Source organism: Castanea sativa, chromosome 1 (genome assembly GCF_040712315.1).
Source record: "Castanea sativa cultivar Marrone di Chiusa Pesio chromosome 1, ASM4071231v1".
Classification (NCBI taxonomy): Eukaryota; Viridiplantae; Streptophyta; class Magnoliopsida; order Fagales; family Fagaceae; genus Castanea; species Castanea sativa.
Window position 1 is genome coordinate 79,124,988 of NC_134013.1, and position 27,177 is coordinate 79,152,164.

At 35.5% G+C, this 27,177-nt stretch overlaps 3 protein-coding genes across 3 annotated transcripts; all 3 read left to right on the plus strand.

Annotated features, from left to right (window-relative positions):
• The first annotated feature begins 8,247 nt into the window (after nucleotides 1-8,247).
• Nucleotides 8,248-14,857, plus strand: LOC142614066 (pyrophosphate-energized vacuolar membrane proton pump). Its single transcript, XM_075786606.1, has 8 exons — nucleotides 8,248-8,671; nucleotides 10,444-11,018; nucleotides 11,110-11,489; nucleotides 12,268-12,354; nucleotides 12,450-12,780; nucleotides 13,366-13,776; nucleotides 14,045-14,104; nucleotides 14,209-14,857. Exons 1-8 carry the CDS (start codon nucleotides 8,416-8,418, stop codon nucleotides 14,413-14,415), a joined length of 2,307 nt encoding a protein of 768 aa, XP_075642721.1. The 5' UTR covers nucleotides 8,248-8,415; the 3' UTR covers nucleotides 14,416-14,857.
• Nucleotides 14,858-21,046: 6,189 nt separating this feature from the next.
• On the plus strand, nucleotides 21,047-22,053 carry LOC142635087 (uncharacterized). The gene is made up of 2 exons (XM_075809304.1): nucleotides 21,047-21,384; nucleotides 21,465-22,053. The coding sequence occupies exons 1-2, from the start codon at nucleotides 21,047-21,049 to the stop codon at nucleotides 22,051-22,053; spliced, it is 927 nt and encodes a 308-aa protein (XP_075665419.1).
• A 2,710-nt stretch (nucleotides 22,054-24,763) lies between these two features.
• LOC142635094 (uncharacterized) lies at nucleotides 24,764-26,166 on the plus strand. Its single transcript, XM_075809311.1, has 2 exons — nucleotides 24,764-25,300; nucleotides 25,654-26,166. The coding sequence occupies exons 1-2, from the start codon at nucleotides 24,764-24,766 to the stop codon at nucleotides 26,164-26,166; spliced, it is 1,050 nt and encodes a 349-aa protein (XP_075665426.1).
• Nucleotides 26,167-27,177: the final 1,011 nt, after the last annotated feature.

The window sequence follows — 27,177 nt, forward strand, 5'->3', positions numbered from 1 at the left end:
TATTGTTTTGGTTGTTGAATAGACCCGTTATATTGTTATTATAATGTGTACTAAAAGTTATGCTACCGCTGCATCTAGCCCTAGGGAAAATGCTTTTGACATTGGATCTTAGGGTACGGGATGTGATTGCTCATGTTGTTGAAGGTGATGATGAAGCTGTTGCTACTTGGAAAATTACATGTTTGGGAGAATTATGCTAGAAACGTTAAGTTAATCATTATGTTTAAAACATTGCATCGATTGAAACATTTTTTTAATGTTTCATATTGAGTATGAGAATCTTTTAGATTAGAATCCTAATGTACAATTAGAGAGGAAGAAACAAAAAATTGTTTAAATCATTCATATCTAGTAAACAAATATTAAATAAATAAATTTTCCGTGCATCGCACGGATTAGCAACTAATATTATTATATAAATGTTTTATTGCAACCTGTGTACTATAAAAAATATAAAGGTTTTTTGCTTCGGAAAAATATCCTAAAATAAATCACTCTAAAAAATCTCTTTTTTTTTCCCCTTTATTTCTTTTGGGAAAAATGGCACACTCCTTTTTCAATTTTCTTTAATGTCAATGTATAGTTTTTGGATAGTGTCAAGGATATTACTAATTTTATTATATAATCTTCACAAACTGACATATCATTAATTATAAAAATAATGAGCGTTGTTAGGAACACTAAAAATTTTACAATATAAAATTTACAAATTGAAGTGGCACCAATTATATTATTGATATATCAATTTGTAAACTTCTATTAACTTAGTAACATTTGTCATAGTTTTAACATTTGATTTATATGAAAAGTTGATGAGATCTATTCAATTATATTTTCGCTTTTTATCATTTATTTAAATGTCCACTTGTTATTTATTTAAGAGTGGCCAAGTCATCATTTAATATTTGGCGTATCTAAACCCTTTTTTTTTGAAATGGTGTATGTGAAGTTGTGAAGTATTTGTTTGGAGATAAGGGACTTTATTGATGATCTAGGGGTTGTTTGGTAAGGTGTTTTGAGCAATAGTTTTTAGTGTTTAAACATTATATGCATTTTCATACACTTTTTCACTAACACGTATTTTCAAAAAATACAAACGACTAAAATAACATTACTGAGGCCTCTTAATCTGTGTATTTTTGGTGCGGCCAATATATAGCCTAGCCAGTTGGGCTCTTGGTGTATATTCTTTGGGCCCAACGCCATCTCTGTTATTTTCTGGATTGGGTTTTGTTATCCGAAGATAGAGATGGATAGGGAGGCCCGTTGAGCAATGCATATAATCTTTGAGAAAAAAAAAAAAAAGAAAGAATGGGAAAAGACCAAACCACGTTAAAGTGTAAGTTTTAATTAAAAAAACAAAACAAAACAAAAACAAAACATTAATAATTAATTCCCACCTGTTTTTAGATATCACCTAGTCCTAAAGACCTTTTGTATACACAGGGTCATGCCAAAAAGGAAAAGTGAGATCTGGGAAATAGTGGGAATCGTGTCATGGTGAGCCCCAGTTTGAGCAAAGAGACATAAAACTCTATAGGGTCCACCTTGACTACTAACCAGCCATGAAAGCAGAGTCTAAACCTTCAGTTTCACACTCACCCAACCAAACTTGTTCCTTTTTTTTTTTTTAACATATTACACAGTACCATCTTTATGTTGCATATTATATATGCTGTTGGTACTGGGTGTTGTCGTTTGGCACAACTGTGGTGTTGTGCCTATTGTTATTATTCAAGAATCAAGACTATAGAGACAAAGATCGCAATTAGTAGGATCCAATTTGCAACGCACCAGGCTCTGAAAAAAATGAATGAAATGCATGCGACAATTTTTTTTTTAATAAAATAGATTTTAATAACATCATGATCAGATTTGTTTAGCTGGCATGCATGTGGTTTATTGACACAATTTGCAGTTGTATGAACTACGAAGAATGTAATAGGCGTTTAATTTTTTTTTTAAAAAAAAAGTATCTTGTAGGATCAATTGCATCAACTTATATAGATTAGCAAGAGTTTTATATGCTGTGGAGAATCATACTACATTAATATTTCGTTTGTTTTGATGTAAAATATTTTACACCAAAAATATTTTACGGAAAATATTTTCTTTTTACAATGTTTGGGTTTGTACTTGAAAATTCATCCGCAAGTGTAAAATGAAAAAAAAAAAAAAAAAAAAAAACTTCAATTAGAAACAACGAACCTCAAAATTCTCATCATCTTAAGTTGAAATTATCAAATTTTAATAAGAAACAAAGTCATGAATCAAACCACCCAAACTCATATTAGCTATAAAAAAAATACAGATTTGAAACCCCAAAAAAAAAAAAAAAAATCAAATCTGAAAAAAGCCAAAAAACATAGATTTGCATACCAGAAAAAAAAAAAAAAAACCATATTTGCATGACACAGGTGGAGATCTACAGAATTTTTGTATGACAGGGCTTAGCGGTAGAGATTTGTACAAAACATACTTAGATCTATAGGGCTTAGAAAAAAAAAAAAAACAAAAAAAAAACAGAAAGAAAAAACCCAGATCAGCAAACAACACAAAATTGCAATTTCGGTGTTTGACTTGCAACGGAGAGACGCCATCTCTGACCTTGAAGATTGTGTTGCTAGTGCGTGCTCTCCCTGTCAGGCTTGGGAGAGAGTTTGGAGTGACTGGCCTGTCAATGTGATTTCTACGCCTGAGAGATTGTAAAATATAAAATATTTTATCATAATTTTAAGTGTAAAATATATATTTTTTTTTTACCTTAATTTTACAGTTTGACTGAAAAATATTTTACAGTTGACCAAATTTTACAACAAAACAAACATGGTAAAATGTGTAAAATATTTTCCTGAAAATATTTAACTTCGAAACAAACAAAGTGTAAGATATTATGAATAATATATGTCAGATTGTTATGTATATGATAAAAAAGAATTTCTTGTTATGATGATTGATGATAATGTTTACATTACATAGACATGGTATGTCAATGGCCATGCCATGAAGTGAAAAACATTCTGCAATTTACATTTATCAATTATATGAATTTGTTTTCTTAAAAAAAATTTACATGAATCTGTTATACTCTGCATGCAATGCCATATAAAAAGCAATAAGTTTAGGGTGCTTGAAATAAAAAGCAATAAGTCTAGGGTGCTTGAAATAAAAAGCAATAAGTTGCTGGTAGACTGTATAGTGACTCTTGCTTTTGGTTTAAGAGTCAAAAGAGATCTGCTTCTTAAAACAAAGCTTCTCATATATAAAACTTACAGCTTTTAAAATTCGGGACTTTCCAAATTGACCCCACTTTTTTTTTTTTGAGAATTAAATTGACCTTACTTTAAGCTGCTGGATATATACTTTCTAAAAAAAAAAACCGCTGGATAAATACTACTTGTAATTTCTAAATTTATTAGCCATCATTATTCTATATATATATATATATATATATATATGTATATTGGATAAATACTACTTGTAATTTCTAAATTTATTAGCCATCATTATTCTATATATGTATATGTCTATAATGTAGTATCTATATATATATATATATATATATATATATGTACACACACATACTACTTGTATGTCTTAATTACTTATTATAAGAAAAAAAAAGTAAATATCGCATATATTTTTTATGTGGAAAATACGTATATAACAAACTTCCAGCAAGCTGTCAATATAGCAAAATAATAATAATAATAATAATAATTAGTCCACCAACTTGATGGGATCACACCCTTTTTATATGTATAGTAATCGCATTATTTGCAAGAATAAACTATTTAAAAATATCTACATATATATATGAGCAAGAACACCATATTTATTTTTTTAATAAAAATAATATTAAATATTATAATTTCTAATAATTTATGTAACATATAAAAGATGCATAACTTGTTTAATGGTCTAAATTATAATAAAATTTCAGCATTATATTTTTTTTAAAAAAATACTAAATTACAAACTACACCCTTTAACTTTAACATATTTTTTTTATTAAAAAAAACTGTAACATATTTTCAATTATTCACTTTTCCTTCTCACCCTTTTTATATGTATAGTAATCGCACTATTTGCAAGAATAAACTATTTAAAAATATCTACATATATATAATTATATATATGAGCAAGAACACAATCTTTATTTTTTTAATTAAAATAATATTAAATATTATATTTTCCAATAATTTATGTAACATATAAAAGATGCATAGCTTGTTTAATGGTCTAAATTATTATAAATTTCAGCATTATATTAAAAAAAAAATACTAAATTACGAACTACACTCTTTAACTCTAACATATTTTTTTTATTCAAAAAAAAAAACTCTTAACATATTTTCAATTATTCACTTTTTTTTTCCTCTTTTTTTGTCTAGTTCTACCCAATCTTGCCGCTAATTTTAGTTTTCACTTTCCAAAACGAAATGGATTTATTGGTATGAAAGAAATGACTACATTAAAAATAAATGGAAGTGAGTTTAACCAAAAAGAGGTATGGTATTTTAGCAACTTTTTATTTTTGGGTTGAGAAATATATATATCTTTAGCAACTTTGATTGGAAAAATAAGAAATGTAATTAACTGGAACATTTTGCATATGTATATAGTATACTATATTAGCATTATACGATATATCAACCTTAAGTGCACGAGTTCTTTTTTTGAATTGATCTTTTACCATATTGTTCATTTAAAATAGATTAGATTGTATAAATTTGTAAACAATTTTATAAGTCTAAACCATTCAAACAAGTCATTAAAAATATTAAGGTAATTAATTTTGAAAATTTTGCATGGGTTTAAATTATATAAGGATTTATACACTTTATTAAAATCTTGTATCATTTTTTTCTTTAAATAATCTAATAAATATATTTTTTAGAAACACAATTATAATAAATAATTATAACTGTGAGGTTCCGAGGACCCAAGAACCCGAAGACCCGAAGAGAGGAAGACCGAAATGCAGTAGGTAAGATGGAGCAAAGGAGTAAGGGAAGTTACCTGAAAATACCCTAAGATGAGGTGGCATGGGCATTGCTGACATAAGGGTTACAAATATCCGAAGGTGGTAGGCTAAGTTAGGGGGATGCATTAAATGCCCGGCAACAACCATTCTGGCCGCATTAATTGGAAAATACTAGATCAATCCGTTGCATTAATGTGGATATGACCTGAACAGTGTTGAACGCAAAGCTGGAACTCTGCTCCATTACCGACGGACAGATGTCAGAAGGAAAAACATAGTAGATTGTGAGGTGTAGGGCCATGATGAAAAGAGTAAATAGTATAAATAAGAGTCGGGACATTATAGAAAAAGGGCTTTTTGTTGTTGAACCCTCTCTACCAAATGTATTGTATGAGGACTTTTAAGTGAATAAAGCAGCAGTAACGTTTTTAAGCTGGTTTTATGAATTTTTGGTCCTTACAATAACTACCATAGATATTAAATTTATATTTAGAAACTTTTTTAAGCAATATTTAGGAAAAAAATTAAATAAAGAAAATATTATATTTTGTTGAACTTTCTGTCCATTACAAGAGCTACTTACTAGTTGATTATAATTTCATAGCTTTTAACGATAATTTTAGAAATTTATATTTCTTACTAGTTGATTCAAGTATAGGAAACAAACAAAGGCAGAGTAATGACAAAAATAGTATTAATAGATTTTTTTTTTGGAGAGTATAGTGTATTAATAGAATTTTTTTTATAAAATAGTATTAATAGAATTAGTTAAAAAGAAAATGTCATGTAAGAGAGTAATAGACACTATAACTTCGAATATAATAAAACAGATAAAGAAAAATAATATATGTAACTGACTCTAACTAATTTTGTTGACGATTTACAGTTGACTCTAAAAATTTTAGCACTAAGACTTTATTGTTGTAACAATAATTCCCATTCAAAATACTAATAAAATGTAAAAAATGTATTTTACATATTATTTATACCCAATTTTTTTTATTTTATATCCACCCTTTCTCTCAATAATGTGACACACTAAAGTACAAAAATATAGGTGACAAAAATAGTAAAATGGCACTACCATTCAACATATTGATATTATTCTATTTTCGAAAAATGAACGGTCCTGAGAATATAATTAGTCACATCTTTCTACCAAAAGAAAAAAAATTGGTCACATCCACAAAAAAAGAAAGAAAAAAAGAAAGAATATAATTGGTGGGCCACCATCAAAGGCCCTGATTTGGTGCGCCATGCAGAGTGATGGTGAAATTTATTTAGTCTATTCATTTTAGGTAACTAATGATGGTGAAATTCCATCAATCACGAAATCAAGTCAAAATTTTAAAAGTAAAAAAAATATATATAAAAAGGTAAAGTAATTTTTTTTCCAGAAGGAAAAAAAGGTAAAGTAAAAGGGATAAAACAAAATAAAATTAGGGAATAACAACAATAGTGGATTCGGTTTGGGCAAGAAATGCGTGTAAAATACGCATTGTGTTAAAAGTTACCCAGAATAAAATGCCACCTCAGACTTACATCAAAAGAAGACAACAAATACTTAAATTCTCAAGGGGCGCAACAGACACAGTGACGAGACATTCTTCAATCCTAGACCACGTTGTGTTGATAAGGTTTGTTAATACAACACGTCATTTTCACTCGCCTAGTCCTATCCAGTAATCCATATTATCTCATACCCACAACAATCGAAAATATCAAAGCCTGTAGTATCGTATTTACCCAAAACGAAGATTATTTTAATAAATTCCTGTAATATCGACTATAATCACTGTTTTTTGGAAAAAAAATAGTTTCTTGGTGACTACTGACTTGTTTTTGGTAAAAATTTAAGTACAATAATAAGCTTGATAATTAAGCAAGAGAATTATGTTGGCAAAATCCAAGTAGCATTGAAATGGAGGGGCCACCTCAGCTGAAGATATTATTTTTTTTAGGGAGAAGATATTGTTTTTTTTTTTGAGAAGGAAGATATTGTTGTTGCTGATGTGGATGTTTTTGTGTTTTAATCATAGATTGGAAGGTGGGAATTTGGTACGCCACTCTTGTTATTATTCCTTAAACAAAAAGATATTTAAGAAAAAAATTATAAAAAAAAACAATGGTGAGCATGGTGTAAAATCTAAAAGAGTTGAGGTTCAAACGTCATTGCATGTATAATTAATTCATAAAAATATACAAAGACAAAAAGGCCAAACCCAACTCGAGTATAAAAGATATTTAAAGAGATAAACTCCAGCTTTTCTTCTGTTCTTCTATGGTCAAATCAAGGAGTCCAAATCTTCTGTCTTATTTTTTCTGCTCCACTCTGTACTCTATCAATAAAAATTTGTCACGTGTTTATTTAATTAATTAAATACTATCATTATTAAGTTATTAATACTATCGTTATTAATTAATAATAATATTTAATTAATTAGGTGAACACGTGACAAGTTTTTATTAATAGAGTATAGAGTGGAGCAAGAAAAATAGGACAAAAGACGAATGAACCAAACTACTATTTAACAAGTGTTAATGTTACTTTGGTCACTTGTCTTCATCGTAACCCAGCTCTAGACCCACCACAACGCATCAACCCAGATGTAAAATATGAACTTCATTTCCGACAAAAGCAAACAGGTTTCCATTCATATACAGATTGAAATCAGTGCAATACTCAATAGCTCTCCACGAATGAAATTGAAAGTAAAGGAAAAAAAAAAAAAAGAGTAATTTTTAATTTCAATCTGCCATTGTATAAAAAAATAAAGAAGATAAAGCTAAAAATAAAAATAATGAGTGAGAAATGGGTAATTACATTTGCACTGAATGCCCTCAAAAGTATTGATTATGAGCGGTGGAGAATCACTTTAACACGAATCACTTCAAAATATTGTGTCCATCGTAATTGTGTCTATGGACTTCTTTCATCGAATGACTTTATATAGGGAATATTGCCACTATTCTTTTTCTCTTTTTTAAGAAAAAAATAAAATTACATTATTACCATTTACCTTACCACACTAAATATAGTAAAAAAGAGATAGAGATCCAGTTAGATTGAGCTGTATGTGTCAAATAAAAAATACTAAAATTAACCTGTTCCAGTTGTACAAGTATTATTTAGGATTTAGGTCACACAAAAAAAGAACCAAACCGATCTGGCAGTAGCAATCAATTTTGGTCACCTCCACCTCCAATTATATATATTTTGTACTACTTGCCACCACAAGCAGCACACGCTTCTCTCTCTCTCTCTCTCTCTCCTCCTATATATATTGCACAAACCCCAAACCCCACTCACTCGTCTCTCATTCATCACCGAATACGTATAAACCACAGTGAAAACTCTCTCTCTTCCTTATCTCATTCTCTTTGGTTGTTTTGGGTTTCTCTGTTTATAGTTGTTTTGAGTTTCGGATATGGGTGTGACGCTGCTACCAGATCTCGGAACCCAGGTTCTGATTCCGGCTTGCGCGGTCGTCGGAATCGCTTTCTCGCTCATCCAGTGGCTGCTCGTCTCGAAAGTTAAGCTCACTCCCTCGTCGGAGCACGCTTCTGCCAAAAACGGCGCCGGAAAGAATGGCTTCGCCGATCACCTCATCGAAGAAGAGGAAGGACTCAACGACCACAGCATCGTTCTCAAGTGCGCCGAAATCCAAACCGCTATCTCTGAAGGTTTTTCCGTTCTCTTTCTCTTTCTAAATTTCCAAACTTTACGTCTCTTTCGTGTTTTTTTCTGATAGATCTGCTTCTTCTTCTTCTTTATTGTGGTTTAGCTCTCTTATGGTGATGATAAGAAAACAGTGTTTTTTTTTTTTTAAATTTAAAATTTATTATTAATGGGTTTCGGTCTTTTGAAAGTGTTTTGATTTTTAAAGATTTAACATTGGTTGTGTTGGTATAATTTAGGTGGGTGTTGATTAAGGTGGGAATAATCTGAGCATGTTTAAGATATTTTTTTATCATTATTTTATATGGTTTAGATATGTGTGATATTGAAAGTGGTGGCTGTTTCTGGAATCTGGGCCCACTGGGACATATTTTACCTTATATATTGTGACCAACATTGATTCTCATTTGTATTGTATCTTGTTGTTTGTACGTTGGAAATTTCCAACTAGATCCCAATATTTGTTCTTTATATAATTGTATATGTATGTATATGTGTGTGTTTTGTATGTATGTATGTATGTATGTATGTATGTATGTGCGTGAGTGAGCCTGTCTTTATGCACACATTCACTAAAGACACAGACTCGCATACAAACATATATTAAATCTATGACATGGGAACTCTGGATGCCAAACCACACGAGTTTTGGACTCTTTGTCATAATTAGACTTACAAAATATTCATGTTTTTTGTTTTGTTTTGTTTTTGGAGGTATTTTGTGATTCTTCAAAGGGAAAAGATTCTTACACTCACTTCTTAATGTACACTCCGTAAATGTGTGCGTGCAGTAATCAGTGCCTTTTAAAAATAATGAAATTCAAACATATCTATCTCAATCTTATGTCAATTCCCTGTCTCTTAATATGAGAGATTGTTCAGTATACTCCGTGTGTGTGGTACTCCTGTCTTGGGTTGCATAGGTGGAGTCCACAAACTCTCAAATAGCAATAGGTGTAATAGGTGGGGTCACAACACTCCTAAGAGGAAGGAAGGAGTATTATAGTGGGACCAGCACTGAATAATTTATCTTCCCATATGATGAACACATAACTTTCCTTCTGCAGGATGTTTGTGCTGATTAGCCACATTTTGACAGCATGAGTGATTATTATGCTAGATTTCGAAAAAGTCTGATACTAATAGTGGTTGGATGTATTTACCAAGCCATCTGTGCTGTAAGACTTTCTTGATCTGAACTTTTAACTACAGATGCCTTTGAATTGAATACAACAATTGATCAGAGGGTGTAAATGGTTGTTTAATTTGATTATATCCTCAAATTTCACTAAAAAAAATGTCTTTTAGTTATTGTTAATTAGTTTGAGATGAGCATATTATGTGGACCACGGAAGAGAATTATGCTACCAATTGAAGGTTTTTCGGGAGTCCCATTTATCTTGGTCACATATCTAAAGACGGGCTCTCAATCAATGTGAAACAAAATGTTGCATTTATATTGGCAATAGACCCTGCCCTGGAGGTATTTCTTTCAGGGACCATTTTGTCAGGCATTGTTTGTACTGGATGAGGTTTAACAATCTGATTTGAGGGACTTTTACATCCTATTGTATAGAGATATTGATGCGGTAAATAAGTTTGACAATTTGTTGTTGTCTTTTCATTTCAACTTGATGTGGTAATATAAGTCATGATATCAATTATGGTTTACCACTATAGCTTTGCAAATTTTGCATTTTCCTTAGTTCTGAACCTTGTCTTCTATTTTTTAAGAGTGCTTTATGTTTCACTAATTTTGTTTCTCTGAATATTACAGGAGCAACCTCCTTTCTATATACTGAATATCAGTACGTTGGTGTTTTTATGGCGGCTTTTGCTGTATTGATATTCCTCTTCCTTGGCTCTGTGAAGGGTTTCAGCACCAAAAGTCAGCCTTGCACATATGATGAAACCAAGTCGTGCAAGCCTGCTCTTGCAACTGCTGTCTTCAGTACCATATCATTTGTGCTCGGTGCTGTCACTTCAGTTATTTCTGGCTTCCTTGGAATGAAAATTGCTACCTATGCAAATGCCAGAACCACTTTGGAGGCAAGAAAGGGTGTTGGGAAGGCATTTATCACTGCATTTAGATCTGGTGCAGTCATGGGCTTTCTCCTTGCTGCAAATGGTCTCTTGGTGCTTTTCATTGCCATCAATCTCTTTAAGCTGTATTATGGTGATGATTGGGGAGGTCTTTTTGAGTCTATCACTGGTTATGGTCTTGGTGGATCTTCCATGGCTCTCTTTGGCAGAGTTGGTGGAGGTATCTATACTAAAGCTGCTGATGTTGGTGCTGATCTTGTTGGCAAGATTGAAAGGGACATTCCAGAGGATGATCCAAGAAACCCAGCTGTAATGATCTTCACACCTCAGAAAATTTTTAGTTTCTGAAATGGATTTTATTTCTTCTTTTTTTATATTTAAATAACTTCCATGTTTTCAGGTCATAGCTGATAATGTTGGTGATAATGTTGGGGATATAGCTGGTATGGGATCTGATCTTTTTGGCTCATATGCGGAGTCTTCCTGTGCTGCCCTTGTTGTTGCTTCCATCTCCTCCTTTGGGATCAATCATGAGTTCACTCCAATGTTATATCCTCTTATTGTCAGTTCTGTGGGTATCATTGTTTGTTTGATTACCACCTTATTTGCAACTGATTTCTTTGAAATCAAGGCTGTGAAAGAAATTGAGCCAGCATTGAAGAGGCAACTCATCATTTCAACCATTCTGATGACTGTCGGAGTTGCAGTTATTAGTTGGGTTGCTCTCCCATCTTCCTTCACTATCTTCAACTTTGGAACTCAGAAAGTTGTCCATAATTGGTTAGCTCTTTTGGCTCTTTAGTGCTTTTATTTCTTGTTTTGATGCCATTTGTTGCCTCAAATGAGGAGGCATTTCGCCGTTCCTTGGAACTGTTAAAATGTGTTCAGTTCTTTTAAAGACCACTATTGTTTCCAGAGAGAATCCCATACAGAATCTTCTATAAGAATATTTTCTAGTAGTGGGACACTATTCAGTGAAATCTGATGAGCACATTGAATGCTAGTTTCACAAGTAAATGATACTGTTTGTTAGGCTTATTTAGAGTGCCTTGAATAACACCTGTATTTATTTTTTGCCGATTTTATAAAAGGTTGCAAACACGTTCTGTCTGAAGCAAATATTTGCAGTTGGGTGTTCATAATTGTATCTATAAGTTAAAGGAGTCTGGAGTTCTCTAACTGTAGAGGGTTCTTATTTTTGGGTTGTTGGTGATTATAGATCTATATTTGGATGGGATATGGCTATAGGGTGCAACTTTATGATAGCTTACTCAAGCATTTACACTGGGAGTGGGGGTAGACTCAAAAGGTTTGTCAGACTGGTATAGATGGAAGTTAGTTTGTTACTTGGTAGAGTCATGGAAACACCTCTTTCTTCCATATTTTGGCCAATACGATTAACATAATTTGAAGTATGCTCTGAGGAAAAAGTTTCAATTTGAATCTGTGTATAACTTACCCCAAAATAAAAGAATGGAATTGTTTTGGTTGTGTGCGCCCTTATATCTGCTTAAATAGCTAATTATCCGAGCATGTTGGCTTTGTTTTGTGTGTGCAGGCAGCTGTTCTTATGTGTTGCTGTTGGTTTGTGGGCTGGGCTTATTATTGGATTTGTAACTGAGTATTATACTAGCAATGCATACAGGTACCAGTTCTGGTTTCTGGCAACATTTATGTTTCTCCTTCTTTGTTGTTCAGTGATTTTATAACCTAAATGTTGCTTTGCATTATTCCTTGCAGCCCTGTACAAGATGTCGCTGACTCTTGCCGTACTGGAGCTGCTACTAATGTCATTTTTGGCCTTGCATTGGGCTACAAATCAGTCATTATTCCTATCTTTGCCATTGCTATTAGTATTTTTGTTAGTTTCAGCTTTGCTGCTATGTATGGTATTGCGATGTCTGCTCTTGGAATGCTGAGCACAATTGCTACTGGATTGGCAATTGATGCTTATGGTCCCATCAGTGACAATGCTGGAGGCATTGCTGAGATGGCTGGCATGAGCCACAGAATCCGAGAGAGAACTGATGCTCTTGATGCTGCAGGAAACACCACTGCTGCTATTGGAAAGGTTTGAGAATTTCTTCTTTCAAACCTTATCCGCATCCCTTTTAATTTGTTGGTATCTGTTACTGGTACTGGTCTGCATATATATATAAATATATATATATATATATATTATTTTTGGGGGGGGGGGGGGAGGGGGTGTTATCATAGATGCACGGTAATGTACAATACAGGTCACTGACCTATAAAATAAAAAAGGTAATATCTACCTCACTGCATCCCGTGGGAGGTTGATGTATTGATATTTGACTTCTTTTTGTGTGGATTTACAACACCCAAGTGGCTCAGTTGATTAGAGAAATGGGCAGCCTTCTTGAGTGATAGCTTTTACTTTGTCCTGTTTTGTTGCTTAAGAAAATTATGTATTTCCTTGCTCTATAATAGAGTTTCAAGTTCATTTTATTATGAGTATGGGGTGGTGGATGAGGGTGGGGTTTTGGATAATTTACCTAGGGGAAAAAGGGGAAATCATTTTATTGTAAATAGTTAAAGACATTTCTCTGAGTAACTACAATGAACTGGAATCCAAACAGAAATAGTTATTCATCCAAGTGCAAACCCTTAATTAATGTTTGTGCTTCTGCTCTAGGGTTTTGCAATTGGTTCTGCTGCTCTTGTGTCCCTGGCACTCTTTGGTGCTTTTGTGAGCCGTGCAGGAATCTCAACAGTTGATGTCTTGACTCCAAAAGTGTTTATTGGACTGATTGTGGGAGCGATGCTTCCTTACTGGTTCTCTGCCATGACAATGAAGAGCGTGGGAAGTGCAGCTCTAAAGATGGTTGAGGAAGTCCGCAGACAGTTCAACACCATCCCAGGTCTCATGGAGGGCACTGCCAAGCCTGACTATGCTACCTGTGTTAAAATCTCCACTGATGCTTCAATTAAAGAGATGATCCCACCTGGTTGCCTTGTCATGCTGACACCACTTATTGTTGGAATCTTTTTTGGTGTGGAAACTCTCTCTGGTGTACTTGCTGGATCCCTTGTTTCTGGTGTACAGGTAACAATTTAACCTCATTGCTTTGATAAGATTTCCATTTTTGTTGCACTCTTGAGTAGCATATTTCCTATACAATATAATAGAAGGTGATATTTTTGGTTACAACAGTCTAGTAGTCATTTGATATGGTATACATGTTTAATAATTCATGACAATTTAGTCAAGATTTATTAAAAAGAGTTGATTAAAGCATTGCTTTAGGCTTTTTTTTTTTTCAAAATGATAAGAGTGCTCTAAACAAAAGTTACTCGTCTGTCTACACTTGCAGATAGCAATCTCTGCGTCCAACACTGGTGGTGCTTGGGATAATGCCAAGAAGTATATTGAGGTACACAATTAATTGGTTTTTAGGAATTCTTTTTCTTGACCATCTATAAAAACCTATTGTTTTATGGTAAAACTCATGTTCTGAATTCCATTCTGGGATGATAGGCTGGTGTTTCGGAGCATGCGAGGTCCCTTGGTCCAAAAGGATCTGATCCACACAAGGCAGCTGTTATTGGTGACACCATCGGGGATCCACTCAAAGATACATCTGGACCATCACTCAACATTCTTATCAAGCTAATGGCTGTTGAGTCACTTGTGTTTGCTCCCTTCTTTGCTACACATGGTGGCCTGCTCTTCAAGTTCCTCTAAACACAACGATGAAGAAAACAATGGGGGATGGTTTTCCCCTGTTACAGCCTCCCATCTTCAATCTCTCCTAAATTCGCATGGGCTCTCTATGTCGATTCTTCTTCTCCTCCTATTATGAATTAGTTTCTAGAGGGTGTTAGGCTTTAGAAATTATATCTCTTATAGTTGAACTGGTAGGGAGAAATATCCCCTTTTTAGGGGATGATGATGATGATGATGATGGTGATGGTGATGGTGATGGTGATGGTGATGGTGATGATGATGATAATGGTAGTAGTGGTGGATCTGTGGAAAGCTGGGACTGCTTTATTATTCATTATCCTTAGTAAAGACAGATAATTGTCCATTTTCTGTTTTACTTTCTTTTGATGTTTCCTCTATCAACTTTTGAGTTTAAATGTAAAGTTTATGATGTCTGTGAAGGTATTCATTTTTAAGGTCAGCTGGCACGTTAAACTGTGACAGATTTATAGTGTTTTTCACATATGTATGCAACCCCACTGCTGAAGTAGAGTTGGTATGGGCCAAGATTTGGATCCGGTGAGACTGAAGAATTATCAAGGTAAAAAGATTTTGACTGAGGGGTTTTAATCTAATTTAGAGCATTATTTTTAGGAAAGTTTTGACATCATTTTTATAGGAAATGAAAAAAACTGTCTAAATATTAATTTTTTAATTTTTTTTTTCTCATAAAAATTTTCTTTAAATGGTTTATTAATCAATGTCCTAAGGACATTCATTAGCATTTTCCTTATGTTAGAATGAACTTTAAAATTTTCAACACCTCAGTCCTTGAAAGTGCAAATAGGTAGGCTCATTTTGTCTTGTTAACTTCTTTTATCAAGCATGAAAGGGGCTGAAAAGCTCTAGATTTTGCGTATAGGGAGGTTTCTATTTTTTGCATACAATGGTTCCCCTGGCCTAACATTATGGATTCTGTACTTTCGTTAGTTGGCAGATATGAGTGTAAAATAAAAGTCCAATGTGAAAAAAAGGTGAGCAAGATATAGGATCTTGTTTGGTGGAGATCTTCGCAAATCTCTAGGTTTGATGCCAATGATTTGTTTCATAGTTGGTGTAGGTGTAGGTGTAGGTGTAGGTGTCGGTGGATGCACGGTTTTACATTAAAGTGCTGTTTGTCCGTTACTGATGCTTTGGCACTGTGGCACATCAGTACGAAAGGTCAATAATGTTCAATAATGAAAGGTCAATAATGTTCAAATAATGTAATGTCTTTCACCCCAAATTTTAAATTTCTCTCACCCCAAATTCTAAATTTCTCTCTTGACATCTATTTAACCAAATTAAACGCATGTTAAATTGATATGAAAAAATGTTGTGTATCAATTGGCCATTCGGCTAAGGGTAAGGCTTCCAAAATTATTGTTTTTACTGTTCCTTTCGGAGTTAAAATTTCTAAAACTTTTACTTGCCCTTTGCCTGAGATATGACTGAAAAATCAAAGCTCATCACCCCTTTTTTTTAATTTTTATTTTATAAATTGCAATTCGTGTGTGTGTTTTGGGGAGGAGGGGTTGTTAAGATATATTTACTATATATATATATATATATATTAATAAACATCTTAACTTTATTAAACAAAAGAATAGCTCTACTCATTTGTTGCCACCAATTATTGCCGATTGTCACAGTGTCCTGATGAATGATAGATACTATGATAATATGGATATCTCTCTTGTTGACTACTTGCATAATGACAAAATCCCTAGTGAAAGGAATATCTTCACAAAAGGACTTCCTATAATTCCTACGGATGCTAAAACTCAAAAAGGTCTTCTTTGCATTAGACTTTTGACCAAGTCTTTGCTTTGGTCCAAAATCCTCCGTAGCATGATATCCTTCTACAATAATGTTCTCCAACACCCTTTCCACAATATTCCCAAACACAATCATGGTCATCCTAATATTCATTGTCCGACACAACTATTACATATTCTTATTGAACTTTGGCTTTTGAAACATACTTTTCAAAAGAATTTTATTGATACTATTGACTCACACTTTTCTAAAAAATATTCTATTATGCTATTAACTACTACTAACTCCGCTTAACATCCTCTCCCTTACTTGGCAGGACAAAATAAGATTTAATACTACCACTACTAAGTGGAATATTATAACTTCTTCGGCAGAGAAGAGGGACAAGGGGAAAGCACCTGCACAGGACTTTCCTCAAGATGAAAGGCTCCCAACAGGATACCCTTTTGTAATGCATGAAGGCGCATCTTCAGGAGTAAAATCCAATAATGCAACATCCCTTCAAGAATTTTTCCCGGCTGAGGTGAAATATTCCAGTGGTGATATCATATTAACTTTACAGGAAGTATTAAACACAGACTTGCAATTTCATAAAGGAATCTATAGTGAATTACCATATTCCATTAAATTCATTCTAGACAATCTTCAAGCTGCCTATTCTTCAGACCACCACAAACTATTCAATAAAACCATGAGAGCACTTGAAATTCACCTTGTTAACCTTGCTACCCAAATTATTGACCATACTACTGAAAATGCAGCATTTGCCGACCAACTTTTTAATTGCCTTGTTTACGCTCAAAACCATCATGATAAATCACACATGATTAGTCAACTCTTTGGCAAAGAGGAAATCCATTCAATGGATAGAAAGACTATAATGGGTACTGATTTTGCTAGATTGAGTTTAAAAAATCAATCTTTGCTTAAAAGTACTGTTGCCAACTTGCCTCCAGAAGTACAAACTTGTATTTTTGAAAGCAAGGCTATGACTAAAGATCTTGATCTTTGGTTAAAACATTTCAAAACTCTTGTTTCAATTGCTCCTACCATTGTTGAACCTGATGGCCCCAACAGAGGCTACCTGAAAAAGAAATGGGGAAAATGCTTTGGGAGCAGTCTCAGAGTACATGAAAAAACCCATCATTTCCCCGGTCTTTTGATTAATTATGAAGATGGTTCTGATGATGATCCTTTATGGCTTTCTCAAATGTTTGAATTTGGTTTTGTCAGACTCATCAAATTAACGAGTCATAATCAAATTAACCAGTTCCTTGATATTATCCAAAAGGTTGTTGCAGATGTTGCAGCAACCCCTTATGTTTCAATCCGATGTTGGAGTACTTTACCCAAATGGGAAAAGAATAATTGGATGAATGTTCAACCTTCCAAGCATCTTGTTCTTATTAACGGATATACTCACCAAGACCAATGGTATGAAGGCAATGCTTATGTTTCCCACAAACATCCCTATGCTCTTGCTGAATGTTGGAGAAGTTACTTTAATAATCGAATTCTTGATGTCTCCGAAGAATTACGGAAAGACTACCATTTCTTTGGCTGTACAGATAGAATTTCTGTTTTTGTTAACAAACCTTATACTTCTGCTGTCCGGCACTTACAATGGGTAGAACATGATGACCCAAGAATATTCCTCACAAGAGATCCTATTCACGAACCATTAATGTATTGTGGTTTCTGTAACCAATATTCAACCTATCATGAACATGAATGCAATAATGATCCCCCATGGGATCCCTTTCCAGGAGACCCTTATGCTGGTTACCCGTCTGATGCAGCTTCTACTTAGACGCATATTGGTCCAGCTAGATGATGCTACTATTTACCGTTGATACTTTCCTGACAATAATAATCCATTGTTGACTATTCCAAGATTCAAGCTTTTTGAAAAGACAAAATTGTTTTGCTGATACTTTTGGTACTACCAGCCAACCTACTTTCGGTCTCAAAAGCCGATTTGATTCCTTCCGGATATTGCGCTCCTATTACCCCTCACGGGTCCTGATGTGAATAGTAAAATGTCATTATTTATTCTGTACTGTTTACCACTTTATTCACCTATATAAGGGGGGTTGTCCCTTATTGTTAAACTCAGAATCTTTTTCTAGGATTTCCCTTAGAACTCTCTCTAGGACCTCCTTAGATCAAGATATCTCACTACAAAGCTTGTAACTAGGAACCAGGACTAGCTTTCAAGCCTTGTACTATTTACCCAACCTGTTGATCACTGTAATCTTGTTGATCACTGTAATCTTGTTGCTACTACTACTGTAAGTACTTTGATGTATATTCAATAAACAACTGCTGTTTTCAATACTTTGAATTATTTTGATATACAACTGCTTGGTTGGTTCTACCGCCTTACTTTCAATTATTATTTACTTTCAATTATTATTTACTTTCAATTAATCCATATATCTGCTATCACACTTTGCGCAAAATTTGAATTTTACTTTTTGTCCAAAAGGATCAGTAGTAATTCCATCATACTCAGTAAGGAAAGGATACAAAGAGTTAATAAAAGGCAAACCAAGAATTACTTTATCAGTCATGTTCTACCGCCTTACTTTCAATTATTATTTACTTTGAATTAATCCATATATCTGCTATCTGTTGTGCTTCCGCCTTCTGCGCTGTCGTCCTTCCCCCTTTATGGTATCAAAGTCATTCTTTCCTTGGCCGATAGTGTTGTTGTGTCTTTCATCTTCTGTCCGTGTCTACCTGACCTTGTGATACTTTGTTGTTGTGTCGATCTCACCGTCGTTGGCGCCACCGCCATTGTAAAAAGTCCCAGATCCGAACAGTAAGGCCCGTGAAGCCAGGAAAGCGTGAGGGCGTGAGAGGAATAGGGTTGATGTCCGGTATGTGTTACAAAATGCAACGGTTGTGAGAAGAACATAATAATTGAGTGTTATAACTAAGTTAGATATTGATAGGGATGTGGAGATCCGACTCCTCTGTTAGCTCTAGGACTGGTTGTCTTCCTGATATTGTGAATGAAGAAGACCTTACTGTTGGAGAAAGTGAGTACCCAGATTTTAGAAAATGGAATATTCCTAAAGTTTCTACTAAATCTGTTTACGATCTTAATTGGATTGAAAAAAGTATTTTCTCTTAATATAGAGCTCGAACTGTTGAACAAACTTTTTCTATTTCTAGAACTCATGAAAAATGTTGTCTATTTTCCAAGAAAAATATTAACGAGTTTTTATTCAAGAAAAATCTTAAATATTTACACATTGGTTTGGTCCAAGTTGCTGTTAAACCTTTAACAAGAAAAGGAATTGATGCTTCTGTCCTTATGTGTTTACGTGATGCTAGATTTAAGAAATTTAATGATAGCATTCTTGGCATGATTACTGCTTCTTTGTATGATGGTCCTGTTTATTTTGATTGTTATCCTGATCTTGCTCTTGCTCTTGATGATCCTAATATTATTAAAGTTTTAACCTTGAATATATTGACTTCTGGTTATGATATGGATGATGGTAGTAGACCCTTTACTCTTATTTATCGATTTTTTTATAGATTGCTTGATTCCAAGCTAACTCCTCGGTCTAGAGGACGTGATCCTGCTGGAAAAACTATGTTGATTCAATGTTCCACCCCTGATGCTAAGATCCAAGTCCCTAAAATGATTCAATGGCAAGATATTACTCTTCCCAAAGAATGGACTTTGGAACAAGTTGCACCACCTATTAAACCTGTTTTTGATGAACTTGATCTTACCAAAATTGCACAGTATTCTGATGGCACTGTTAAAATATTTTATGACGATACCAAATGTTTTCCTGCTCACAAACCTTTAAGAATCAATGAAGGAAGAAAGTCCTTTGTTGGATCTGAAAGTATTGTTAAAAGAAATGCTGATGTTGACGAATTTTTGAAAAAGAATTTTGAACCACTTGATTTAAAGCTAAAAGGAGTTGCTAGCAACAATTCCCAAGTTAGCAATACTTATTATTCAACTAAACCCGAATTTCTTCCAAAAGATGACCAAGAAGAAGAAGAAGATGCAAAATCTGAAGCTCCTTCTGGATTTGATTTTCCACCTATTGAAACTCCTCATCCTTTTAAACATCTGCGTATAATAAATTTGATGGATATGGATGTTGAAACCCCTGCTTTTCAAATTGATATGGTTGCTTTAAGTAATGAATTCTTTTCTAAAGTAAACCGTGATAGAAGAAAGTATTACCAAAGTACTTTTGCTCAGTCTGAGAAAGACAGAATCAAAAGGAAATGGAGAGAAAAAATGAATTTGTTAAAACAACATATTTTGTTTTTTGATTATCTTGAGAATTATTATGTTTCAAGAAATGAGGTTCATACCAATTACTTGAACGTAATAAAAAAATTTGTTTTTGTTAAACATGATAAAACTGTTGTTAAATCCAGTCATCCACCTCTTGAAACTGTTTTGATATATATATATATATGAAAAGAACAACGTTTAACTGAGGTTAATAAGAAACCAAACCGTAGCATATTGAAATAGTAAGCACCTAGGAGCTCTCTCTCTCGTCTAACGAGTCCTCTCTCCCCTAGAATCCTCTGAGGGTCTGCCTTTGTATTTTGTTCAATGGTTGATGAAGTGATTAACATTATAAGTAATATAAAACTGACCATTGAAGAAGAAGAGGTGATAGCAGTTTCTGATGAAGGACGAAAAGAAGAGATTGAGAGTTGCGCTTAGAGCTTGGTGGGGAAATTTTTGACTTGCAAACCGTTCAACAAAAGAGCGGCTCAGTACACTCTGAAGAAAGCGTGGGGGCTGGAAGAGGGTGTCCAGATTGTTAAGGTGGGTGCCAACCTTTTTCAGTTCAAGTTCATGACGGAATTTGACATGGAAAGAATTCTTAGAGGAGGACCATGGTCATTTGACAATCAAGCACTAATGCTCCGTCGTTGGCAAAAGGGTATGATTGCAGTGAATGTGAAGTTTGAAGCAGCATCACTTTGGGTCCAAATTTTGGGAGCTCCCTTTGATATGATATCTCCAAAGGTGGCTGCGAAGATTGGAAATAGATTGGGTACAGTGGAAGCGGTGGAAAAACGATCTAAACATGAAGCACATAGCCTTTTTATGAGAGTAAGGGTTGCAATTCCTATCTCTAACCGATTCAGAGAGGAGGCTTTGTGGCGGGATCAGACAGGGAACGGTGTTGGGTGAACTTTAAGTATGAACGCTTGCCATTATTTTGCCACCATTGTGGCTTATTGGGGCACGATCTTAAGCATTGTGCAAGCCACTATGCAACGTCAAAAAAGGAAGGAGAAGTGCTCTGTCAGTACGGTGATTGGTTGCGTGCGACTGGCCTTCGTTCATGGTCACCTCCAAAACGGGACTCAGCCCGGTTCACACTGAATGGTCCAAAGGGAGGAATAGAGTCTAATCGTGTGGGTAGGGAAGATGGTCAACAGTTGACGGCGACCACAATAGTCAATATAAACCCTAGTAAACACGTTATGCACGAAAACGAAAATATCGGGATTAAAGGCACTGCTCTGGATTTTCAGGAGATAAATTATATTAAAGCTGGGATGGGGGATACAGTTACAGAGAATATGGATATTAATGAGGGCGAGTCCAATGTAAAGGAGGTGAATGCCCTAGGTGGACTTAATGCAGGCCATAGTAAGCCTAATAACTGCAACACCAAGCCGAAAAAATCCAAGCCCAAATGGACTAGAGTGCCACATATGGAGTATGGGCCTGGAAGAAAGAAGGAAGGAAAGGCGGTCTCAATCTTGGGGAAGAGGGAAGCAGCACAAAGAGTTGCTGAGGAGGTTCACTGTGAGACTCTGGGACAAGTACTGAAGTGCAACAAGACATAAGGTGACTACTCTATGGAAACAACGGCGAGAGTGATGGATCATCCTTGCCGATCACAATGAGGATGTTAAGTTGGAATTGCCAAGGGCTTGGGAACCCTTGGACAGTTTGTAGTCTTTGCAAAATTGTGTAGGATCAAGCTCCCATGGTTTGCTTTTTAATGGAAACAAGACTGGACAAGGACGGCTTTAAGAAACATTGTAAGAATTTGCCTTTTCACAATCAATTCATAGTCAAGAAAATTGATTCGGGGGGAGGCTTGACACTACTATGGAAAGAGGAGGTGGTGCTTGATGTACTTAATTACACGGCAAACGACATCTTAGTGAAGGTGATAGAGGAAGATGGGTGCAACTAGTACCTAACCGGCTTCTATGGGTGGCCGGAATCGAATCAAAAATTTAAATCTTGGGCTTTGTTAACTCACCTGTTGTCTTTTGAAGATGGATCTTGGATGTGCATAGGAGACTTCAACACAATCTTGCACTCCTTAGAGAAACTAAGCAGGAGGCCACCACCATACAATCAGATGGAGGAGTTTAGGGGTGCATTGGAGCACTGCCAATTATATGACTTGGGGTTCAATGGGTATCCCTACACATGGAACAACAAAAGACCGGGCACTACCAACACTAGGCAGTGCCTTGATCGTGCTGTAGCCACGGAGGGCTGGAGAGCGAAGTTTCCAGCAAGCTCTATAACACACTTATTTTCTTATGCCTCAGACCACTTGTCGATAATTCTACATAAAAGGAAAACCAAAAAGATCAGTCCAAGTTATTTAAAAAGCTTCAAATTCAAGGAGTTGTAGCTATTATGGGAGGATTGTGAGGAAGTGATACACAAAGCATGGACTAATGAAGCAAGGGTAGATTAAGGTTTGGCAAGGATAAAGAAGAGAATAGCAAGGTGTGGAGAAGATTTGCATGCTTGGGGTTCAACTAGAACTCATCCAGATGTGGAAAAAATTAAAAAACTCCAAACTAAGGTTGAAGCACTTAGCAAGGGAGAGTTAACTGAAGGCAGCAAAGCAGTTTTTTTGGCAGCCAGCAAAAAGTTGGATGATCTCTTGTTAAAACAAGAAATATATTGGGCGAAATGTTCAAGAATTTCTTGGTTGAAGGATGGAGACAAAAACACGAAGTTTTTTCATTCTAAAAGCATCACAGAGAAAAAGGAGGAACTTTATTGAGGGGATTAAGGACCAGGCAAACAATTGGGTAACAGAGAATCAGGGGATTGTAGAAGTGACGGTTAATTATTTTGAGAACATGTTCAGACCAGGTAATTGTGACTGGATGGAGGAATGTCTATCGGCCATTCATCATAGGATTACTTTTGAAATGCAGGATATATTGTCCAGCGATTTTAGTGCGGAGGAAATAAAAGCAGCGGTGTTCTAAATGGGACCAACGAAGGCTCCTGGACCAGACGGTATGAATGCTCTCTTTTATAAAAAATTTTGGCATGTTGTTGGTGAGGATGTGATTAATGATGTCTTAGATTTTCTAAACCATGGGATTATGATATCTATTATTAATGTTTCTAAACCATGGGATTATGATATCTATTATTAATGTTACTCAAATTGTTCTCATTCCAAAAATTAAATCCCCTAAAAAAATGTCAAACTTTAGACCTATCAGCTTATATAACATAATCTACAAAACAATTTCAAAAGTATTGGCAAACAAATTGAAGCAAGTCCTCCCTCAGTTGAACTCCCCCACTCAAAGTGCTTTTGTACCAGGCCGTCTTATTATAGATAACATTTTGGTGGCCTATGAACAGCTACATGCCATGCACTATCGTAAAAATGGAAAAAATAGCTCCCTTGCATTGAAGCTAGATGTCAGTAAAGCTTATGACCGGGTGGAGTGGGCCTTCTTGAAAGGTATTATGACAAAATTGGGTTTGTCACAGTTTTGGATTGATCGGGTAGTAAGTTGTATCTCCACGCCTTTTTTCTCCGTTTGTATTAATGGTAAATCCAATGGTAATATAAAACCATCTAGGGGGCTCCGCCAAGGAGACCCGTTGTCTCCTTATTTGTTTATTTTATGTGCAGAAGAATTTACCTTATTACTGGCAAAAGCTGAATTGGAAAAAGGCTACACGAGGTAACAATATGCCGTAGAGCTCCAAGCATCTCTCACCTCCTCTTTGTGGATTACTTTTTAATATTCTGTCGTGCTACTAGAGAAGAGGTAAAAACGATTATGGAGATTTTGCAGTTGTATGCATCGGCTTTTGGTCAATGCATAAACCTAGAAAAATCATCAGTGTTTTTTAGTAGCAATACGGCGGCAAGGCAATGGGATTGGATAAAAAAAAAGTTGGGGGTTAAGGAGGTTGACAGATTTGAGTCGTACTTGGGTCTACACCTTGATTGGCCACTCAAAATACCAAACTTTTTAATTGCTCAAGGATAGAGTTTGGAAAAAATTACAAGGCTTGGAAAGACAGTTATTGTCTAGGGCGGGGAAGGAAGTGCTTATAAAAGCAGTGGCACAATCAGTACCTACCTACATAATGGGTGTGTTTCAGTTACTAATGAAGCTGTGTAATGAGCTAAATGCCATGTATGCAAGATTTTGGTGGGGGCAAGTGGGCAATGAAAGGAAAATTCATTGGTGAAATTGGGATTTGCTGTCCAAAACAAAAAGGGAGGGAGGGATGAGTTTTAGAGATATCCGGAGTTTTAATTTGGCAATGTTAGCCAAACAGGGATGGAGGTTAATGCAGGGAAAAAACTCATTGCTATATGGTTGCTTTAAAGCAAAATATCTTCCAAGGTGGAGCTTCTTGGAGGTGGTGGAGACTCCAAACAGCTCTTTTGTATGGAGGAGCATAATGGTTTCTCGAGAAATCTTAGAAAGAGGAAGCTGTTGGAGAGTGGGAGATGGGTTGGCCATTCGGGTTAATCGAGATAAGTGGATTCCTAATCACCCAACTAATATGGTGATTCATCCACCACAAGAAGATGAGTGGGAGTGGTCGGTGGTGGAGCTGATTAATTGGACAACTCGGACCTGGGATAGACAATTGGTGGAGACAAAGTTCCATTCAGAAGATGTAGAGGCCATTCTTCGAATACCACTGAGCAGGAGACATAGTATTGATAAGTTGTTTTGGTTACATAACAGGGAGGGGAAGTACTCAGAAAAATCTGGATACCATTTAGCAAAGCAGCTTTGGAGGGAAGTAGACTCACAAGGGGAGTGCTTAACTGGAGGGGGTATTAATCCGGTGTGGAGCAAGCTGTGGAAACTCAAAATTCCAAATAAGATAAAAAAATTTTGGGTGGAGGGCTTGCCATAATATCCTCCCAACCCGTGAAAATCTTGTTCGGAGACAAGTATTTGAGGACAGCACCTGTGAGTTATGTCAGAGAGAAACGGAATCCGTTATACACGTCTTGTGGGAGTGCACCATGGCTGTGGATGTATGGGCAGGGAGTACGAAGAGTTGCAAAAATGTGGAAGTGGCCAGGACGGATTTTTGCAACTACTGGAGGAGCTGATACATAGAATGCCCTTGGAGGAGGTTGAATTGTTTTTGGTGCAAGCTTGGACGTTATGGACACAGTGAAATATGGTTAGAATAGGAGGGGCTATACAGGATCCGTCTCAACTGGGGAAGCGTGCCTCTGTTTTTCTGGAGGAATACAGAGCATCCCAGAACCACCTAGCTGCACCGAGTGTAATGGAGAAGAGTTCGAGATGGGTACCGCCGCCTGGACACCGGTTCAAACTCAACTTCGATGCAGCTATTTTCCAGGAAATTCCAGCGTCAGGATTCAGGGCGAAGTTATGGCGTCATTCCTAGCTAGAGGTCCACCCATCGCTGATAGCGAGGAGGCTAAACTACTTGCATGCAGAAAAGCATTAGAGTTTGCAGTGGACACAGGGTTCACATATATAGTTGTGGAGGGAAACAATACTGTGGTCATGAATGCTATCTTAAGTTCGCGGACTGCATATTCTTGGCTGGGACACCTTTATGATGATGTCAAGTGTATGGCAGCAGGGATAAGTAACCTCACAGTGAGTTATGTGAGTCGTACGGCCAACTCTGTTGCTCATTCTCTAGCCCATTTTGCAAAAAAATATTGACAATGAAATTGAATGGATGGAGGACTCCCCTCCGGCGGCTTTGGAAGCTTTGTATTTTGACAGTTTATGAGGATTAATAAAGTTTGGGTTTGGATTCAAAAAAAAAAAAAAATGTAAGCACCTGTGGGGACTAAAAGGACTTAAGTAAGTATTTGGGCCTCGGGCTTTGTTGATGGGCGCTAATTTGTTTTAGACTAAAAGCCTCTTAGAACTGTAGCTCGGCCCATGGGTTGAGAGTCCGAGGATTCGTCCGAGGATGAATATCTCCTCGGAAAGACCCACAATGATCCTAGGATTCGCCAAAAAGATCAAGGCAGAGTTCTGGAAAAACCGTTGGTTAAGAGGTGGATCTAAGCACCCTCCAGACGCAACGGTGTGAGGAAAATATCTTAGAAAAAAGCTGCTACCTCCACATTAAAGACCCTGTACCTACCTCCCTGGCCGCATTAATGGGAAAACGACCCCTGAACAGTAGAATAAAACTTTCTAGCTATTATATAAGGACTTCAAGAAGGTGGTAGAGAGGGAGATCGGTCAGTTAGCAGAAAAAGAACTAAAAACTGTAATTTTGGGATAAAAGAGAAACAATACATAAATCGTCATCGGCTTATGTCCGAGGAGGTTCCCTTGTCATATTTGTTTATCATTTGCAAAGATTGTGGCACTCTAGCCTGTTTGTCAAGTTTCCAATACCCCTAAACTAGATTTCAAACCCACACTTTACAAATCTTATTGTTTAAGGCTCATTGGGCCTGAGCCCACGTCTATCTTTGGGTCCAGGTGCAATTGTGCGCTTACAGTACCTATGTTTGACAATTCAAACTAGAATAATATTAGTTGAAAATTTAGCTTAGTCTTCAATTTAAGCCTAATTATTACTAAAAAAAATAAGACACCCCAAAGAGAATTGAGATTATAAGATGCTCTTTTTGCTAATTATGGTTTTTTTTAGGGGGATTTGCTAATTATGGTTAAACTTTGATAAATAGAATCTTTTAATAATTTAGAATA

Bases quoted from the DNA above. Each gene is read 5' to 3' on its own strand.
- LOC142614066 (XM_075786606.1), top strand. From the start codon at position 8,416: ATGGGTGTGACGCTGCTACCAGATCTCGGAACCCAGGTTCTGATTCCG. The intron at 11,019-11,109 runs GTAATGATCTTC...CCATGTTTTCAG, and splicing joins ATGATCCAAGAAACCCAGCT to GTCATAGCTGATAATGTTGG. The intron at 13,777-14,044 runs GTAACAATTTAA...CTACACTTGCAG, and splicing joins CCCTTGTTTCTGGTGTACAG to ATAGCAATCTCTGCGTCCAA.
- LOC142635087 (XM_075809304.1), top strand. From the start codon at position 21,047: ATGACGGAATTTGACATGGAAAGAATTCTTAGAGGAGGACCATGGTCA. The intron at 21,385-21,464 runs GTGAACTTTAAG...GCATTGTGCAAG, and splicing joins CAGACAGGGAACGGTGTTGG to CCACTATGCAACGTCAAAAA.
- LOC142635094 (XM_075809311.1), top strand. From the start codon at position 24,764: ATGTTAGCCAAACAGGGATGGAGGTTAATGCAGGGAAAAAACTCATTG. The intron at 25,301-25,653 runs GTGTGGAGCAAG...AAATATGGTTAG, and splicing joins CTGGAGGGGGTATTAATCCG to AATAGGAGGGGCTATACAGG.